At 41.5% G+C, this 20,164-nt stretch overlaps 1 protein-coding gene across 1 annotated transcript in view; it reads left to right on the plus strand.

Moving 5' to 3' along the window:
* Nucleotides 1-6,990: 6,990 nt before the first annotated feature.
* CTNNBL1 (catenin, beta like 1) overlaps nt 6,991-20,164 on the plus strand; it is a gene marked incomplete at its 5' end in the record, with an annotated part of 47,251 nt that continues 34,077 nt past the window's right edge. The window contains 6 exons of the mRNA XM_009701903.1: nt 6,991-7,179; nt 9,634-9,740; nt 11,052-11,191; nt 15,308-15,405; nt 17,734-17,827; nt 18,717-18,808. Of these exons, the coding sequence (XP_009700205.1) occupies nt 6,991-7,179; nt 9,634-9,740; nt 11,052-11,191; nt 15,308-15,405; nt 17,734-17,827; nt 18,717-18,808 (720 nt within the window). The remainder of the gene's footprint in view (nt 7,180-9,633; nt 9,741-11,051; nt 11,192-15,307; nt 15,406-17,733; nt 17,828-18,716; nt 18,809-20,164) is intronic.

The following is a 20,164-nucleotide window of genomic DNA, read 5'->3' on the forward strand; positions in this document are numbered from 1 at the left end:
GAAAGAGGGAAAGTTACCTTTGAGTTTGAGAAATTTCTTATCGTCTTTTCCTGGTGGTCTCCTGGTGGCTGTAAGAATAGTCTTTCTTTGAGAACTCCACTAGATTCTCTTCCTTGATTCAGCTCCAGGACATTTTCTTCTGTGGATTGCTCTGTCTGTCTCTAACATCCTTCCTACTTCATCCGTTTGTGATTTTTCAATCATGTCCTTTAATTCTTTGGTCCTCTCCTCCTCAGTTAGGTGTAATGATGCTGTCTTTTACTTGCTCTGTGATGCAATTTATACCTAAGTCACAGAAAGGTAAAGTTGTGTAGAACTTCTATTTGTTGTAATTTTTTAACCAGGTTCTAGTTGGGTTTTTGTTTGTTGTTTTTTTGTCTTGCTCTGAAAATGTGAATTCTGCAGGATTCTCTTCTGCTCTGGAGGAAAGTGCGCATCCACTTTGCTTTGGTGGCTTTCATTTTGTTGGATGAGCTTTCTGTATGGTGATGTGGGTAGTTGCTTATGACAACATGGGGCTGTATTCTGTGGGGGCTAGAGGTAAAGAAATGCTGCTTAGCTGCCAGGTATTTAAGTTTTAGTTTTGTTTCTTGCTGCTGAAATTATTCTCAGCTGTGGGACAAAACATTCTGCGGCTTTCAACCAACTACTGAAATTGTTCCTGAAGGGTTTGTCCTGGCTCTGCGCTCTTCTGGTCTCTCACCTGAATACAGATGGTTCTTGTGTCAGTAGGTGAGATAACGCTTCAGAGTAAGTGTTGAATTTCAGTATCACTGAATTTAGACCTCCAGAATTAGGTAAAATGAATACAGGTGAAAGTAGTGGAGGAGCAGAAGGCAGATAATGAGTTCTCATTTGGAGAAGATGAGATTCCTCTCTGTGAGGGTGCTTCTGGCTGAAAGATAGAAAAACAAAGTTGGAAACAACAGGTTTCACCGCCTCCCATCCCGCGTGGGTCAAGTGTCTGCCAGGGTTCTCGAAGCAGGTGCCCTTCTGCATTATTGTCAGAAACGTACATTCTTGTCCACTGATTGTGTAAAATTGCAAATAATCAGACTTGTGCCTGTGTCACAGAGAGGATGCTGACTTGTGCGTGGCAGGTAAATGAAGTGAGCGTTGCTCCAGGCTGCCTGCTGTGCTTGGCTGATGGGCTGCTGCTTCTGAGAGGAGGATGGCTCGGTGTCTGGGATGACAGCTCCTGACCTGCTTGGGCTCTCTGACTGGTGGTGTAAGGTTAACTCGAGCACAGGGGCAGGAGCTTTCCGGGACTGGGCTGAGGAGCAGGCTGGCTCTGCATCTCCTCATGCGTCCTGGCTGCAGGGGTGGCACTGACTGTCAGGTGGGTGGGCTGGGTGATGGGTGGTCGGCACCTCAGCTGTCTGGTTTTAATCTCTTGCTGCAAATGAGTCGGTCTTCTGGGCTTCCCCCAGCACAGCCCAAAAAAATTCAAAACAATGTAAGAGAAAAGCAATTAGGCATTTAGAGGAGATTAATCTGTGCCCTTGCTGAATCAAGAAGATGTTCTCCCTCAGTGCCAAACTTGGCGCAGAAAATTTCAGGCACTGTGCCACTGGTTCAGCACCAAGTGTCTGTCAGAGTGGGAAAAGGAACTTCTTGCAACAAAAAATACTATTAAACAGCACCTGGCAGTTTATACAAAGCTCAGGAATCCATAAACTTTATGTGTTACTGCAAAACAGTTGCAGATGGTCTAAGCTGATGATTAAATATTGCTGCTGTTCTGGACAGAAAGACTGTGCCCAGATCCTCTGTGTCTGGTCTCCGATTATGGAGGATATTTAAGGGGACAAAGCCAACTCTGGTTCTTTTCAGAGATGTCTTTCAATTGTCTTGGGAGGGAATAAGGGAGATTATTTTAATTCTTATTAGATGCAGATTTCGCCACTGTGAGTGATCATTACAAATTGCTGATTTTTTTAATGGAATATTAGTAAAATCAAATAACAAAAGAAGCAGTAAATAGTGGGATAAGTCTGACTTCGCTGAGTTGGGTGATCTTGATTTGAATGGGTTGAGTACAGTTTGTCATGGGATGGATTTCCACACATCAGTGGAGGCACGGAATAATTTCTGCTGCCAGTATAGGTAATTTACTGTACATTTGCAATGTAGTGGATGCATCTGATGGCAGAGGCAGCTCAGCCGAGCAGGTTGTTGACTACTTACGGCCTTATCACCCTGGTAGCTCTTATCCTGTCTGTGGGTTAAGACGAGGAGCTGTCACTGGCTCAGCTGCTGGCCCGCAGCACCCCGCCAGGCTCCGCTCCAGCTCAGCTCCGCTCTGGTGAGGGTACAGCCCCTGCGGGCCCCAGGCCACAGAATTTGTGCTGGCACACTGACGAGGTGGCAAGTGAATCTTTAGTTACTTTTCGATGTGTTATCTGCCACCAAACTGGATGTGTGTAGAAGTCTGTCAAGGGAGATCCCTGCCCCGTGCACCTTCCCGCAGGGCTCCCGATGGCCTTGATCCTCGGGCTGTTTGGAGCCTCGTGAGTCAGTCTGGAGAGGATGGCGGTTCATTCTCTCTGAAAGTAATAATCTGTATCCGTGTAGGTAAATCTTTCATTTAATCTGCCTCAGTTTGTGTGATTTTTGGAGCTCTTGGGACTTCCTGAGACTTCTGGATTTTCCTGCTACCAGTTCTTCCAGTTTTTAACGCTCAGATCCTGCACCATCTAGAAGTGTTGTGCTTCAGGAGGAAAAGACAACGAAAAGTAAGATTGATGGTAGCCTGATTTATCACAGATCTTGGAAACAAAATTAAGAAGTTAGTGAAGATACCTCTGGAGATTTGAGGCTTGCTTTCTGGAGTCCTAAATTGACAGTGTAGCTTTCTGCAGCAGCTCTTCTGAGCAGGCTGCAGCTGGCTGAGATGTGGTCACAAAAGAAGCTGCATCGCTTACGAAGATTTATTTCAGATTTCATTAACAAATAATTTCTGAGCTTCACAGTAACAAGGTTACTTACAAAGCAGATGTCTTAGTAATATGAAACTCCATTACTGAGACTTCTCTAAACCTTCCTGTAGAAGGCTGGAAGCAATCAGGGGCCTAAACAATATGTTTTCAGATTCTATGGGATACTTAATCCTGATACTGATGTACAATCACTGCTTTGAAGGAGACCAGGCAGAGGCCCTGGGCAGATCGTTGCTCTGTGATTTAGGACGTCATTTCTCTTGCCAGCACCACACACGAGTGGGTGCTGTTGTTTGTGCCGGCTGGGCCAAGGGGCAGACTCTGCATGAACGTGTCTGTACACTAATGGGGGGCTGTGTCGGCATCTATTTCCAGAAGAGGTCTGCTGCCCGATGCCTTGTATCCTGGCTGTGACAACTTAGGGTCTGTTCGTTAACATCCAAAGCAAGCACAGCTGAAGACTAGAAGAGAAACAGGAAGATAATTCTCCCTTTACCAATCACCAGCTTTTGTTTACTTTATTTTATAAATGTCAGCTTTTTAAAAGCCCTTTTGTATTCATTGGTTTTTTGTGTGCTGATATCAGTGTTAGATTTAAATGAAAATGTCTTCTGAATAAATTACTGTGAATGCACTGCATTCAAAAGGAACAAAATTAAGCTTAACTAACAAAACAATTTAAAAATGCTTTTCTTCTGCATTTTCTAATGAATTCCATCTTCTTGCCAAATGCACCTTAGCACAATTGAATAACCCCCCCCCCCATTTTATTTATCAAATTATTAACTTTCCCTTTTCTACCAGAAAGGCAAAACTTGTGTATATGTGTGTGAAGCTGTGAAATTATTTAAAGAAATGTGTTTAGACACAATGTGCATGTTTGCTTAGCAAAATGCACCAGTCTCAGTGCAACAATGTATGTGTTTAATTCTTATTGGTTGGTAACAGTCCTTTAGAAAATACAAATGCAAACCAAAGATGAAAATCAATGAACAGAAGCTAATCCTTGCCTTAAATCAGTTGTTCATGACTGTGCATCTCTTGTGAAATGAGCAGAAACCCAGGTGTTTCACTTATGCCTTGATTTCTTAGTTTTAATAGTGCTGATTGGAAAACTGCAATATTCTTAGTAAGGTTTTGCGTAACATCAATAACAAAAGGAAAAACCTTAATGCTTGCTTAATAGCATTTGCCTGAGAATTCAATTACTGTCTATTGCCAATATGTTGGCAGCATTAATAATTGCACATGAGGCACTTTGATAATTTATCATAATGATTTCTGTGATGTATTATAGAAGATTCGTCCCCCCCAACAATGCATAAATACAAAAAAGAATAAAATAATTGAGATTGAAACAGGGTGTAAATTCTGATACTAGGGATTGTGTACTCAGAGGAAATGGAGTTGGTTTCATGATGGAGTTTTAATTAAGATTTTGTTCTAGTGATATAGTCCCTTCCCATGGTACATTACTTTGCAGCTGACAAACCACCAGTTCCTTTGGTCCCTCATTACAGCTCCAGTCTCACTGAGGTGGTTGTTCCTTTTTTTAATGTTTAGAAATGAGAGTGAGGAGGGAGATTCAGACTCCCTAAATTAGGAACATCCAAGGCAAATCTTGTAGGGTTTTTTGCTGTAAATTTCAGGACTACTTATGTCACTCATTTCTATATCTCTGTTTGTAACATTAATCTATCAAAGGTGGTTTAGGAAGAATTGGGTATTATTGAGGAGAGAGTGGGAGGACGTAGGAAGGACAGAGACCTGTGGGCCATTAAGGGCACTGAGCAAGAAATATGTTTTTACTGAAGTTTTTTCTTTAGATGATGTCATTTAGAAGAGCACCTTTTTTTCTTTTTCTTTTCTTTATTGGGTTGCTGATTGCTTGGGGAGGGTTTGAATTATTGGTTGTTGACAATGACACATTTGTTTCCAAATGGGTCTATGTGAAATTATATTTTAATGAACCTAGAAGATAAGTAATAGGAATCTGCTTTAAAAAAACCTCAACAACCAAAAAAAAAAAAACCAAACCCAACCCACAAAACCCTCCACAAAACCCTCCAAGCAAATACATTTTTCATTTTGGAGAATCTCCAGGTATGCTTCTACTTCACAGCTATTGAATTATGAGCTGGGTAACTGCTTTAAAAGTGCATGGGAGCACTTTAGAAGAGTTTTAAGTCAGGAATGTACCATCCATAATGGAAACAGCAGAGAAGATGTAGGGAGAAAAGTGAGAGATAACAGAGTTTGAATAGGTCTACCTGGGAGCGAGCATCTTGAGCTTTCATTTGTGCTAATATGTTGTCTGAGAAACTTGATTCTGCATCTTCCTCAAAGTGGTGACAACGTGGTAATCCTGAAGATAATGTGATCTTGGTCAGTCTGCTGTCCAGTTTGCTTCTCATTATAATTAATTCTTCAAGTGCGTTTCAGGGGGGTCTTGTTTGGGTTGGGTTTTTTTATTTGGGGTTGGTTTTTTTTTTTTTTTTTTTTTTTTATCTCTCCTGGAAGCAGAGCTTTCTTGAGCACAGAGCTTTCATTTGCTAGCTTTTCATTTATAGTGAAATAAATACGTAAATGCTCTCTGGGTTGTGCAGAGAAGCAATCGTAGCTGGTTGGCAGCACATGTATCATCGTCGCAATCCCAGCAGGATTGCCATATGAGCCTGAAATGTTTAAGGCCCTCTGGGGCCCCAGAGTTCCCAACCTGGTGGGGAGATGGCAGTTCCCACCTTGATGCCCACACTCATGCTGGACCTGACAGGAGAATGACACTGTCACCTATCCCTCTGCATCCTTCTTTGAGCCAAAACCAAGAAGAATCCAGATCTCAGTTAAAAAGCAGGCCTTATGTTCGTGAAAGCATGATGTGACTTTTAGGATTTTAGACAAAGGGTCCCACAAAGCAGAAAAGTGGGGTTTTCCTGCCAGATGTTTTATGAAATAGGCTGGACAAGTGTTAGACCTAAAGGGGTTACAAAATTATCTACCAGGCAACTTGAGCAGTGATAGAAAGTAAAAAATATTTTTCTAATTTTTTTCATTGTTCTTAACACACAGGCTCCTTTTAAACAGTAAAGATTTAAGGTATGTTTTCCTGTAGTTATAGAGCATGGACTAGTCCTGTTCCAGCTTGCTTGTCCTTCAGAAAAATATGAGGGACCAAATTCAATATTCTTACAATCTCTGAAGGGAGAGAGTATTTCCTGCTATTGCAAATGCTTTCATCCCTTTTTGCCTTAATTAAAACATGGGATTAGCGTTAATGGTCTTTTTCTTGTCCCTGGCAAATTACCTTTACTTTTGACAATTGAATAGAAATTGTGGTATAAAATAATAGGTTGTTCCAAGCAAACCATAAAGGTACAGGCACTGCTTAATCTGCTGCGAAGCCCTTGCAGAATTGCAGCGAGCAACAATACTCGTGTCCTGCATAATCTAAATTAGGCTCTGATTCTGCATTCAAGTGTCAGCAAACTTTAGGCAGAAGGATGGGGAAGTGAAGGTGAATTAGGATGCACAGAAGAATTCAATATAATCTCATATACTAGGTGGGTAAAAAGTTATCTTTCACTACTATCTGCTTGAGCATATTGGTTTTCTGTCTGTAAAACATGAGGTTGTCTCAGCTGACTTAGCTGATTGCAGATCCTGAAGGCAGTCAGCTGTACAACCCCTGAGCAGTTTGGTTTGGCCCCTTCTTGTCTCTGAAATACTAGCCCTTGCTCCCTCTGAAGACATTTTCCTGTGAATCCCATTCATAGATCAAACAGGGTAGGATGTTGACATAGCTCTTGGCAGAGCCATTCATTTACTCATGTGATGTTTCACTTCACTAAATTAATTTCCTTTCCAGTTTTCAGAGTTAAGAGTTGTGTAAGCAAATGTTAAGCAAATGTAAGCATTTGTAAAAATGTAAGCAAAACAAATGTAAGCAGAACAACTTGTAAGAATTTCCTCGGTATATCGTGTGATATTGGTATTCCGGTTTGCAAGGGTCACAAAAGACTTGTATTCACTCACCTTATTTCTCTGACTTCAGCCTAACAGAGGGACAAAAAGACCGCGTGATGAAGAGGAAGAAGAAATCAAAGCACGTCGGAAACAAGCTAGTGCACGAGAGCACAGTCGGCACAGGGAAGAGGAGTCTGTTGCGCTGGAAGAAACTGATGATGAGAAGAAGAAGCTTCTTCAGATAATTGAGAGGGATGGAGAAGAGGAAGAGGAGGAAGTAAATCACTAGTGTCCTATGGGAAAGGAGAGGCACTGGGAAATAAGCAAACACTAAATCACTTTTCTGTGATTTCCATTTCTTACTATGTAGATGATGAGACTAACTGGTGATTTGCACATGCCTCATACAGCTTAAGGTTATGGTTTTACTTTCCTACCCTGTGGGGCATTAATTTCAAATGGGGCTTTTCAAAGATATCCTCTGAAGGTTTAAAGGCGGGGAGGGGGGGGGGGGGCACAAAGGGAAGGGGGAAGGGAAAGCTTTCAAGCCTAATCTCTGTTTTAGGCTGGGAATACCCAAATCACCTTCTAAAATATTTTTTTAGGAAATAGTTTCTGTATTCTAACCCGTTTCCTGACTCTATTGTTCTCATCAGTACCCCCAGCCATGCAGCTTCTCCCCCTCTGTAGCTGTGCAGCAGCAGCAAATAAACAAACATTCTTCTATACAAGAAAGGTCTTGGGTCAGAGGAGGGGGGTAGTGGCTGTCAAGGTTAAATGATTTCAAGGCTTGGAGACAGAAATCCAATGCAGCATTGGCCTTTCTGCCAAGGGCCAGGGAAAAGATCACTTTATAAATGTGACACATGGATTGGTATAAATCTAGAAGATATTTGCTTCCTGCTGCCTGTGTCCTATTTGATAAAAAAAAAAAAATTCCAAGTGATATTCACCACTGCAGAATCATGTAGGTTTGTAAAATATCATTGTCGTTTGTATACAGCTTTGCACCATTTGTCTCTGAAAATCTCCCTTGTTTTTTTGATGTTGAGCTATTGCCATTACAGTTGTTGCTGATAGCAGAGAAAGATAATGCAGGATTTCTGTAGCGTTTGAGCTGCAGTGAGGATGAATGGACATAGCCAAAAGTCCTCTTGACTGGCTAGAGTCTTGTAGATTCCTGCAGTGTACAAGTCCCTCCTCTGTCAAATGGAGTTCTTGCATCCAGACATTTTAAGGGCTGGAAGTCCAAGGTTTCTTTAGAACTAAAATCTCTTATTTATTATCTTGGAATGCAGTTAATGTAAGTGCCATCAAAATGCGCTTTGTACCAGTAAATGCAATGGAGGGAAGCTAATCTGTAGGATACTGTAATACTGAATGCAAATTAAATATAAGATCCAAAGCTGATCCTAATTGAGATATTGTAGTGATAGATATTAGAGAAAGCAAAGAATCAAATGAAATAGAGGGAAGCAGTGTCAGCATGTGTAACAGTCTCTTTGTGGATTGAAATCCCATCACAGGAAGAATATGGTTTGGGCACTGTAGTATTCATTACCTGAGTGGAATGGTGACGTGAGTGGGATGGTGCTTAGAAAGGTTGGGCTTGACAACGTAGGAAATCCAATAATAATGAAAGACTTGAACTGGTGTTGTTATTGTAATGGAGTTTGAAGAAATAGAAATTTTCTATCTCGTACAAGATTGCTGCTTGGACTCACTAACCAGAGAATCTTCAACACCAGAAGAAACTCTTGACTTAATCCTGAACAGGTGATGGGACACAAAACTTAAGATTTGAAGGGGAGTGGTTTGTTTTTTGCTTTGAGAACTTCTCTTTAATAGTGGTTGTAACATAGTCAAATAGAGGAGAGGGAAGAATTTACACAAGAATATATCATCAATGTTTTATTAAAAGAAGCACATTAAAATTGTGAAACAAGGAAAATAACAGAATCGTCTTAGTAGGTATCAGGGAGGTAGCTAAAGTTATATTACTGCTGTACAGTAAATGTGTAATGTCAACTGAGAAACACTTTAAAAGAATTTAAAAAAAAAAAAACAAAAAGAAAGTACTAAAGTTTTGATCCCCCGCCCCCCCTTTAGAAAAAGAGTTTAAAAGAGATGTGAAAACTTATCCAAATGAGGAAAATACAAAAGAACATAAACTCAGAGCAGTTAAATGTAGACCTACAAAAAGAAATAGCGCAATTGCGTTCTGAAAAGAAACTATCCATGGGCGTAAAGTTCTAATGCAGATTTACTCTAGTATGTCAGAGGCAAAAAGCCTCAATAGGGGCTGATGGTGCCAGACAATAACAGGTGTAAAAGAACAGCTCAAGGAAGATAAGCCATTGCAAAATTGGGTTTTGTGGTTTTTTTCTTTTTTTTTTTTTTCATTAGAGTATCAGTGAAAAAAGCTCTTGTGTGTCTTTTCCAAAGAACCTCCCATTGGTAAACCCCTGGTTTATAAAAACTGGCTTGTAAGGTTTTGCTCTGGGGAGCTTGCTCAGGTCAGAGCTGGAGTAAATCGGTAAATGAATATCGATGGTGTATGAGTTTTTTGGCCGCTTTCTGCAGTGACATTTCCAGGGGTAGCTGTTTGTTCCTGAAGGGTCTGGGCCTGACTGCAGTCTCACCACGGCACTACAGTCGCTCTTTTGCGTCTTGCTGGGTAATTGTTGCAACCATTCAAAGCTCTGTTTTCTGCCCTTTCCGATTTGGTTAGGAGGAGCCTTTGGATGAAAGTTCAGTGAAGAAGATGATTCTCACCTTTGAGAAGAGATCTTACAAAAACCAGGAGCTGCGGATCAAGTTTCCTGACAATCCAGAGAAGTGAGATTATGCTCAGCCCTTCTCTATTACGCTTTTTTTCCCTTGATTTTAGGTTTCAGCCCTAAATCAATTTCTTGAATATACAGAAGTTTTCAGTTATACAAGGCTTATGTAACAGCGGTTATTGCCATGTCATTCCTCTAAATTGTATTTGAAACTAACTTTCTTAATTAAAAATGGCATTATTGAGACTCTGGTGGTAGCCAGTATATGGCTGGGCAGCATGAAGAGAATAATTAGCAATGAAGGGAAAAGTTCTAGTTTATTAAATTCTTGCAGTTTTTAGTATCATAGATTGTGAAACTTCAGTACTAAAACTCGAGTTTATGTTGTTTTTATTTTGGGGGGGCACAAATTCAATAAGGTGTCGTTAGTTTTGGTTTAGGTATCTAAGTGGCTTGGCTCTCAGCGGTGAGCACTAAGGAGCTCTCCCAACATCCGTGCTTGTGGCACTTGGCATCGGAGTCATCAGCCACGCTGCGGTTCTCTCATTTTTGAGGGGGCTCCAAGCAGTGGTCTCTTCCTCACTGACAGGCAGGTGGTAGGTGCTTGGACGGTGGGCAGAGAGATTGAGATCCTGAATTGGAGAGTTTTGCTTTCCAAATAATTAAATATTTCATGCCATCATTTTGTGTGAAGATGTTGTGCTTGCATATGCAGTGAGCGGTCTGTGTGGGAAGAAAATGTCATATTATGGAGCTTTCAGGTGCTGTGGTGAGCAAAACGCCTGGATGGGATCTGAAAGCCAGACTGTGTGTGTTTCCACACCTGCGGCTCTACTGAGCCTCTTCCTCCTTTCGTGGCATTTTGTTATTCATGTTAAATGAATTTCTTCCTACACTTGAGTGCCATTATTTTTTGTCCAGTTTGCTGTTGCTTGCCTTACCCAAATTATTTTTATGGACTTTACTTCAGACTAATACAACCGACATACTAGTATGTGGTAGCTAGGGAAAGTGGATCGCTCTGGAGAATTCATTTTATATCCAGCTTTTTTTTTCCGTGTGTAGCTACAAACTCTTGATTATTTTTTTTTTTTAATTTCTAGAACTGATTTACAGAATTGGAACAAATCTGCTTATTTACTCTATAAATTATATAGTAGGAAGGGTTATCCTACTATGTGATTAAACTTCAAGGGGCATAGGACAGGATGAGGCACAGACTCCCTCTAGGATGGTGACACTGATGTGACCACAGAGGATCAGAAATGCCAGGAAGGTGGTGGTCTCTGTTTTGAAAAGGGCTGTGCATTGAACAGAACTGATGTACTTTTTACCTTTTTATTAACCATTTTTTTTCTTGCCTCAGGTTCATGGAGTCCGAACTGGATTTAAATGACATCATTCAGGAAATGCATGTAATCGCAACGATGCCAGACCTGTATCACCTGCTGGTGGAGCTGAACGCTGTGCAGTCTCTCCTAGGGCTGCTGGGACATGACAACACTGATATCCTTCAGTTGTTAAAGCAGCTGTCATGTGAGAGGCTTTCTACAGGCTTTTCTGTAATCTCTTATGTCCTGCTTTCACAGGCTCCTGTATATGTTTTTCTCTTCTTTCCCACCGCACTGAATTTATGTCTTTTTCTCCCCAAGTGAAAACCTTCTTTGTTCAAGTGATATTGATTCTGAATTTTTTCAGTGCTATTATTCTCCTTTCTTGTTTTATTACCCTTTCATGTAGGTTTGAGTGGCTGCATTAGAGTGTGAACAGATGAACAATACAGGAAAAGCTAAGGTATGGGCTTAGCAGCATATAGCCTTGACCTGTGTGCAAACTTTGTCTGGAATGGCCTCCAGTAAAAATGAAACCGGTGAACCCCTTTTTGCTGAGAGCTGAGCTGTCATGCTTTCAGCTATTTGCCGTGGACTAGCTCACCACAGTGCTACATCTTAGTTTGTAAATGTGATAAATTCTTCATGTGTCCAGACCTTTAATTTGGTGTGCTCGGAGCTTGAGGTTGTGGGTAGCCTCTCTGGTTACGTAAATATCCAGAGACGCTTCCATGCTCAGTTAGTTCTTGTGTCGCTGAACGTGATCCCTGTGTGCACCTGTATCTTGTTCCTCTGAAGATCTGAGGGCATCTCGGAGAGAGTTTTCTGTCTATTCTGTTAAAGATTCTGGTAGTTTTGAACAAAAACAGTGTCATTTTTTGAATATCCTGGTGCCTTGATGCTTAGCTGTCAGCTGATTAATAGAACTATGCCTGGCTTATTATTGGGCAGTCTTTAAAAGCAGAGCTCATCCTACATTGCTTGTAAAATATTCTGCAGTAGATTAAGCTGAAAAATTGTGACATCGTTTGAGAGATTGTGTGTCTGTGTCCCGACAAACATTAGTGAATGGAGGGAGCAGTGAAGCCCAGCGGAAAGGGCACTGGACTTAGACTTGGGACTACAGGAGGCTTTTCTTTTTTCCTTTTTATTGATTCATGGCCTCAGGAAAGTAATCTATCCTTTACTTCCTTTATGTGTAAAGAAGTAGATAATATTTACCGGCTTTTCTGAGATGTTTTGAAATATACAATGTTAAGAGGGCTGTTAGTGCTAAATGTTGCGGTCTGATGCACAGACCTTGGTTTTCTTTAGCACTTTTCCTTACAGTACTGTGTATTAAAAAATCATAATTTGTTCTTTCTAAGTGGGTGCGGTGATCAGAAGATAAAACATAAATATTTTATTTCATACCAGTTTATATTAGAAAGCACTGCTTATGTGTTTGGATATTTTAACTTGTATCTAGCTGAACCTTGATGTGGTGAATGCTGGTCCCTGCAAAACAGCAAACACCATGGCTTTCCTTATCTGTGATCTGTAATGAATATTACTCTCAAGTAAATGTTTCTTAACAATTTATTGTTGTGCGGTGGGAAACACCTACCATGCATAACCAGTTGCATGGCTACCATAGTTTCGTTACTTACTTTTTTGCCAGATACTGCAGGCTTTTTGTGCACTATGTGCATGGCATTAAAGGCTTGTACTGAATTTCTCATTCACAGGGAAACTATAAACTATGGGTATTCTGACTGGGATAGCAGAGCTGATTCATAGCTGGAGCGCACAGCAGTACAGCTTACTTTGTCCTTTCAGCCATGAAAAGCTGTGTCCGAGGGTCACTGCTGCTGTCAAAGACTTGTCAGTATTTCCACTGTGAACTCTTTTTAATTGGTTCACAACTTGCCTGTCAGTTAGTTTATGGGTAGAAATGTGGTCTGTGAATTGCAATTTTGGGAAAAGTATATTTCTTGTTATAAAACTGCTGAAGTTTTCAGATCTGTTGGAAGCAGGACACAGGCTGTAGTAATGCCTTTTCACTGTGCTGCTGCTGTTTATGTATGGGAGAGAAACTATTAAATTGAAGCATCTAGACATAAAACTAAATTGATACAGCTCAAGTTTTCTAATGACTTTTTGTTAAAACAAATGGAAAAAGATGTTAAAAATGAGTTCTTTGAGGAGAGAACTAAACAAATGGCTCTTCAGATGTGATTTAAATGTAGTGTCAAGGGACTGATGCAAGGGGACCAAGGCAATGTCCAGGGGGAGCGAATAATCTGCTGAATGATTCATGCAGTTTTACACAAAACATGTGAATGAAAGTTGATCCCTGACAAGATTTTATTAATGAAAGACTGGAAAGCTTCAAGTGAGGTTTTGCTTTTCTGTCTCCTGAATTTTATAGGACGACTAATACTCTCACTGGAAGCCTCAACAGAAGCTCCCTGTTGAGGAATGCCCTGCGAGATGAACTGCTCTGGCTGCTAGAGTTCTTTGCTGTACATCCTCAGAAAATCTGGCTCAGTTGTCTGTACAGCACCCAGTAGGTAGCAGTAGTTTTGAGTTAGTTCCTCCCTTAGCCTACTCTTCTATGGATTGATCAAACTCTATTCCCTCAGTCTTTCCTCATACATTGTGTGCCAGCCCTCTGACCATCTCAGTGGTTCTCCACTCTCCCGAGTTCAGTATGTCAAGGTCTCTCTTTTACTGGGAGAGCCCACGACTGGACAAAATATTCCATGTATTGTCTTGCGAGTGCCAAGCAGCAGGTAAGAATTCCTCCTCTGGACCTGCTGGTTTTGCTGTTGCTAATGCAGTGCAGTCTATGATTAGCCTTCATCACAGCAGCGGCACGCTGCTGACTTGCCTTCTACTTGTCCACCAGAACTTCCAGATTCTCTTCTGCAAAGCTTACCCCTCCAGTCAGCCCCAGTGCATGGGCTTGTTCCCTCCCAGGTACAGGACTGTGCATTTGTGGAACTTCATGAGGTTCCTACTGGCCTATGCCTCCAACTTTGTTAATTAATAGTTGGTTCCTTCTTGCAGAATAAATGCAAGGCAGGTTATTTTCTCCTAACTTGCTTATTGAATCACGCTCCAGCTTACTTTTAAAGATTGTTCCCTGGCCTCTTTGACCATGTTTTTGTATCAGCATGAATGCCTGTCTGCCCACTGAGGAGTAACCACCCTTCTGTTTGGTTCCTGATGGCAGTTGCATCTGGAAGTGACATCTACCCATCAAGAAAATGTATAGATAGCTTTGACTTGGTTAAGGAGTGCTGTAGAGTATAAAGAAAGTGGTAGTCTTACTGATACACGTCTTCTGCAATGCCTAGACATAGGTTAATGTGGGACTGGGACTGGCAGCTCTCTCATGGTCTTTCCTGAGACTAGATAAGTCACGACTGAAACCTTGCTAAGAAAAGATATATGAAAACACTTTTCCTACTGCTGCCTGTGTGTCTGAGCAAATGCACAAATGGGAGAACTGGGAGGCTGGATTGTTAGCCTGTTCATTTTAAAGAGATTCATCACAAAGTTGTTATATAGGACATGGAGAAAACTGCATATCCTGTTCTACCCCAGTGGGACTCGGGCAAGATTGATCAGCATGTCTGAGAGAATAGGAAAGTGGATCTAATGAGGTGGAATACATCTCGTCGTACAAGAGAGCTGTGTAGCAGTCAGGGGAACTGTGTGTTATGCAGCCCAGAGTTAATGAATGAAAATTGGGCTGGCAGAAGCTATGCTGTTCCTGCAAGGTCCATGGTTAGAGGAGCATGCTGTCCTAATTGGGGCAGGCAGGAGGGGGTGATTGCTCCTGCTCCCTGCAGTGGCCTTGTTAGGTGCGTGCCGTATCAGGTTAGCAGGGGTATTACTGAGAGCAGAATACCCAAATCAGATTATTATAACTCATTTCTCTTTGCTTATATTCAATCTTGACAAGGTAAGGTGATGCGTAGTTATACCAACTTCAGCAATTTTGATTTGAAAAAAATCAAAAAATAAGTATCATTAAGAAACAGTAAAATTGCCTGATACAGTAAGCACACAATCACATTTGTTTTTATCATTTCTAATTGTTAAGATTCCCTGATTTTTGGTGCTTATGAGGACTGCCTGCTGAAGTAATCTCTGTGCTCTTGGCTTTTGTGTTCTGTGCCCCGCTGCTAAAATGTATTACCAGTTGTTTTGGATCGTGTCATAATCACGCTGGCTTAAGAGCAATCTGCTTTTGGTATTAAATGTGTCTGCATCTGTGTTGGCTGTCCTTAACACCTTGCACATGTTTCCATTGCTGTGGTAGACTTGCTTCAAGAACTAACTGATATAGATACTCTTCACGAGAGTGAAGAAGGAGCTGAAGTCCTCATAGACGCTCTGGTAAGTAGTAAACTCTGGATTATTTCAATGCCTGAACAACGTCTGCCTTATACAGCACCGCAGCAAATACTCTGAGCTGCCTCACTTTCTGCAGCTGTGGTTATCCATGTTACCAACACCATGATGAAGTTAGCCAGTTGAGGAGCCTGCTGTCTCGTACCTGAAGTGCTGCATTGAGGACCACAATGGGTGTTTTTGATGGAATGCCAGAGTTTGGAGAGCAGGTTCTTCTTGCACATTGTTAGACCACTCCCATTTTTTGGAAGGAACATGCTCATACTGCAAAATTTGTGTAGGCTGGGAGATTCTTTTGTGCTGGGAGGGAGAATGAAGTAATATTTGTGACTTGGGCAGTATCCTATTGAAAATAGGAGCTTCATTTGTATTTTTCTTGCTTCTTGCGGAAAAGGGTGACCTCTGTTCACCTGTGAAAAAATGAAGTTTGTGGCAGGGCTCAGATTGTTATCTGAAGGACAGTGGGGCCATTGTGATCTTTCAGTCTAACCTCTTGCCCAGGAGACTGGTAGTCTTCTACCCAGTAACTCTCATTTCAAACCCCAAAATCTGTGCTTGAACTGGGACATCAGTTGTTATAGTGAGGTATGCATTTTTCTTGACAAGAAGTAAAGGCTTGAAAGTTTTCATGTAACAGAGCTAATGCATTTTAAAGGTGGAGGAGGGTTTAGAGGTAATGATCCCTTTTGGCAGAGAGATTAAACAACCCTAGAAAATTATCTACATGCAGCAGAAGATGCATTGCCCAGTCTTAAGTGCTCCCTGCCCCGTTAACTCTCTTGGGTGCCTCTTGGCCTCTGTTGTGGTGGACTTCCCCTTTTCCTGGAGTTTGTGCTGGATGCCTCCTGCTCCTCGGCTGTGGGAGGAGGATGCCGAACCGAGCAGAAGCTCTCCAGAGAAGCAACGCCCAGCAAAACTTGAGATTTACATATCCGTCCTGCCTTTGGGCAGCTTCTGCTAATGAATTGCTGCATTTGCGGATCACTGTGGCCACGTCATGTTCTGTAACTATTACGTTGAAATTGAAAGATGGGGAATTATGGGGTTTCCTCTGTTTGCTTTGTTTGGCTGCTCTGTTTTTGCCTACAATCCTTCTTGTCCAGTCACTATAATGTTACCTTCCAAAGGTTAATGACAGTGGCCCAGAGCCGAGTTCCTCCAGCTGGCCTCTGGGCTGTTCTTAATTACTCTGCCTTAGTGGAAAGATTGCTGGATGAATGAAATGGTAGAGGGGAACTGCTAGAGAAGATATTTTCTATAAAATGTGTGGAGAGGTAGTAAATCAAGCAAAGTTCTTTGTTTTCCTTGTCACCAGCCCACTGATAATAGCCAAGTTTTAAAGGTTTTATTGTCCTCTTTGAAAGAAACAAGTCAGACATATCTTGGGAGACTGCTTTTTAGATTGCTTTTTTTTTTTTTAAAAGAAAGTAGATATAATTTGTAGGATATTTGTGAAGACTGTTGCAGTACCTTCCACAGCAGTTGATATTTGTTGTTTTTTCCAAGCGTTCAATGGGGTCAAAGCTAGTTAACAGTGTTTGAATTGGAAATGTTATTTTGTTTAACTTTTTCAAGCTCATGTCCGCAATGGAAAGTTAGCCAAAGTCGAGCTGGGCTCGGTCCAACACTAGCTTTAGAAGCATACTTCTTGTGTTAGCTTTTTGATTAGGAGGCTCCACCTGCAGATGTGGGTTCCTGCTCCTGCTGCTGATTTGCGTGGGTTTTGTTAGCTTGCTGAAGTCAACTTGATACATTCATCCTGCTAGGATTTAAATGCAAGGCTTCAACTGGTGATCATTCAGCTTTTGGATTTGAATCTGCATGTGTGAGTATTATTCCTTCAGCTTTTTGTACTTATGAAGGTGGAAGATGTAACAGAAATGTAGGCAGAGCAGCAGTAAACAGTTGAAAGTGGAGCTGCTTGCAGAGCTGACAGCTAGCCCATCCATGGTGGTTTGTGGTGCCTCACACTTCAGAATTCTAAGGGATTATAAATCAGTCAGGCTGGTTCAGGAAATAAGACTGTGACAAGGTGCATGTTTTCCCCTAGATGTTTTTCTGTTTAATCTGAAACACAAAAGTTGCTCAATTAATTAGGACAAACATAGTAGCAGATTTACTTGGTGATTCCTTTGTTTCCTCTGAGATTTTAGAGCAAGATTGTTAATGTCTTCTGATCACGTCTGGCAGGATGTTTCAGTAGGGCTTATTGATTTTTATTATTTATTAACCCCCCTGTTCTTTGTCCTTCATCTTCCTTTTTTCAGTCATCTTTCTTATCTTTTTATCTTTCCCATAACCCCGGTGATTTAGGTGGAGGGCCAGGTCGTGGCCTTGTTGGTCCAGAATTTAGAGCGCCTGGATGAAAGTGTGAAAGAGGAAGCTGATGGTGTCCATAACACCCTGGGTAAGTGGCTGTTGCACAGCCTCTCGCTTCTTTCTGTATTTTGCACAAAGGGGGGTGGGTTATCCCTGCCCTTCCTTTCCTCCCTACCTCCTTTCCCCTTGAACTGCCAACACTACGGTGGAGTTCCTAGTGCAGCTTTTGTTCAAGCACAACTTTAACTCATGGTAAAGCCTGGTCCCTTGAGCCAGTGTTTGTCCCATGACTGCTGGTAAGGTGTCCCTTCCCAAAGCGGTTATGTAGGGAGGTGCTGATATACAGAGGAAACTGCACCGCCCCAGGAGTACTCCAGTGCCCGTGTATTTACTATGTACTTATCTGTGAGCTCTACTTACCCTGTTGTGAGAGCTGTTTATGTCTTAGCAATATGTTTAACTTTCAGGTAGTAAAACATTTGCATTTCATGTAAGTACATCATTACCTCTCTGTTCCCCAATCTTTGCACAGCACAGTAACTGCTTGCAGTGTGTTGCTGTTATTAGCATTTATACAGTCATCCACTCCTTTCAGTCATTCGGGATTGTAATCTCCCAAGGGATGGAAGAATGAGAGACTGGAAACATGAGTTTTGGAATTTTTACTGCCACTGTTGTTGTTAGTTTAGTTTTGTGCAGTGAGAATTGCTGCTGGAGTAAAGGGAAGTATCTTAGGCTTCTTCCAGCAGGAGCTGGTGTCACACTGAGGATGAACTGTGTGGGCAATGTGAAAACTGAAAGGGTATCATACACCTGAGCTTAAGTCTCAGTCAAAAAAAAGGTAGTTTTGCAAATAAGATGTAACTTTGAGAAGAGCAGTGCAGCCCTGGGAAGGACCTGGCAAAGAAGTGTTGATACGGGCCTGAGGTGAACTGCAGGTGGGGAAAAACATCTGTTTTCTGTGTCTGTCTTCTCAGCAATCGTTGAGAACATGGCCGAGTTCCGACCAGAGATGTGCACAGAAGCTGCACAGCAGGGCCTCATGCAGTGGTTGCTCAAGAGGCTGAAGGTGAGCTTGTTTCTCTGTTGTTGTTTGGGAGATACCACATTAAAAACTGACAGGCCACTGGTCTGGAAGCTGACGTGCTTGAGACGGTGTTCGACATACTATTAAAGCCTTTGGCATAAAGGCCCAAGGCTCTTTATTATTGGCTCTTTCCGTTGGTGTAGGTTATCTTTGTGGTAAGTTCTAACATCTGTGAATAAAGTGAATTCAGAACTCACCTCAAACTGGGAAGTATGTACCTTTTCACTTATTATAAACTAGCAAAATTGAAGGAGTTGGCTTTAATGTGTAAGGGGCTCCCTGATCCTGCCATGAGAACTATGGTCGTTCCTGCAGAATTGGTCCCTTCGCAGCACTACAAAAGAGCCCTCAGGCTCCAGCCGCTGATGTCATCGTCCCCAGTAGCTGCAATGCCACTGCATTCCTAGCTCAAGCATCAGTAGTGCTAGAGCTCTGCCAGTGTCTGCCTTCCTTCTATAGACCAATTAGTATGAACTTAAAACACAGCTTAAAATAAGCCAGTTCTGTGCGCGCGCGTGTGTGTTGGAGTAGGCAAGTAAAGGACAAAAAGTTAGAATTCAGGGTTTGTATCCTCTGTGGTTTTAGCTTAAATCGACATACTTCTGTCTTTTGCATTGTAAACGTCTTACAGTAGAAGGTGTCTTTTTTATGTTCGTTTGATTCCTGCATGGTGGATTTCTGGTCTGTGGCCGAGACCTGTAGGAATATAAAAGCTGACCAGTGAACAGGGAAACTAATAAAGAGCATTTTATGCCTTTGCTTCCTACCTTTCTAGCACTTTTTTGAGTTTCAAGTGGTGTCTTTGTTTAACTGCTGCTGGTGGCTTTTACTTTGAACTCATCTAATTGCTGTTTGAATTCAAAATTATTTTTTGATAGTTTTAGCATCCTGTGGCAGTGAGTTACACAATTTGACTGTCTTGTGTGAAAAGATGCCTAAACATTCCCTGGAAAGTACTGCAGGAAAGGAATGGATAGTTCAACTCTCTTACAGAGCTAGTGAAGGAAATTTAGCAAACAGATTCTGACTTTTTTCTAACCCTGTTAGTAAGGCGTTAGCAGTTCCATACTTAAATGTCTTTATGGTTTGAAGGCCTCTGAATCATAGAAATACTCTATCAGCTTTGTAACTGTGCAGATACCCCTCTGTGCACCTCATATGCTTGTTAGCAGAAGTAACTTATAATTTCTCACTACAAGTAGTAACATACTTATATTCCTTTAGCTTAAAAAATGAAGTTAATTTTATTCCAGGCAGGTATGTACTGCTACCTGCCATGTAGTTACTCTGGCAGCTGAAAGGCTTAGAAACTTGGGAAAGCAAAATAATCGCAACTTG

The sequence above is a fragment of the Cariama cristata genome, unplaced genomic scaffold, assembly GCF_000690535.1.
Source record: "Cariama cristata isolate BGI_N322 unplaced genomic scaffold, ASM69053v1 scaffold2676, whole genome shotgun sequence".
Lineage (NCBI taxonomy): Eukaryota > Metazoa > Chordata > Aves > Cariamiformes > Cariamidae > Cariama > Cariama cristata.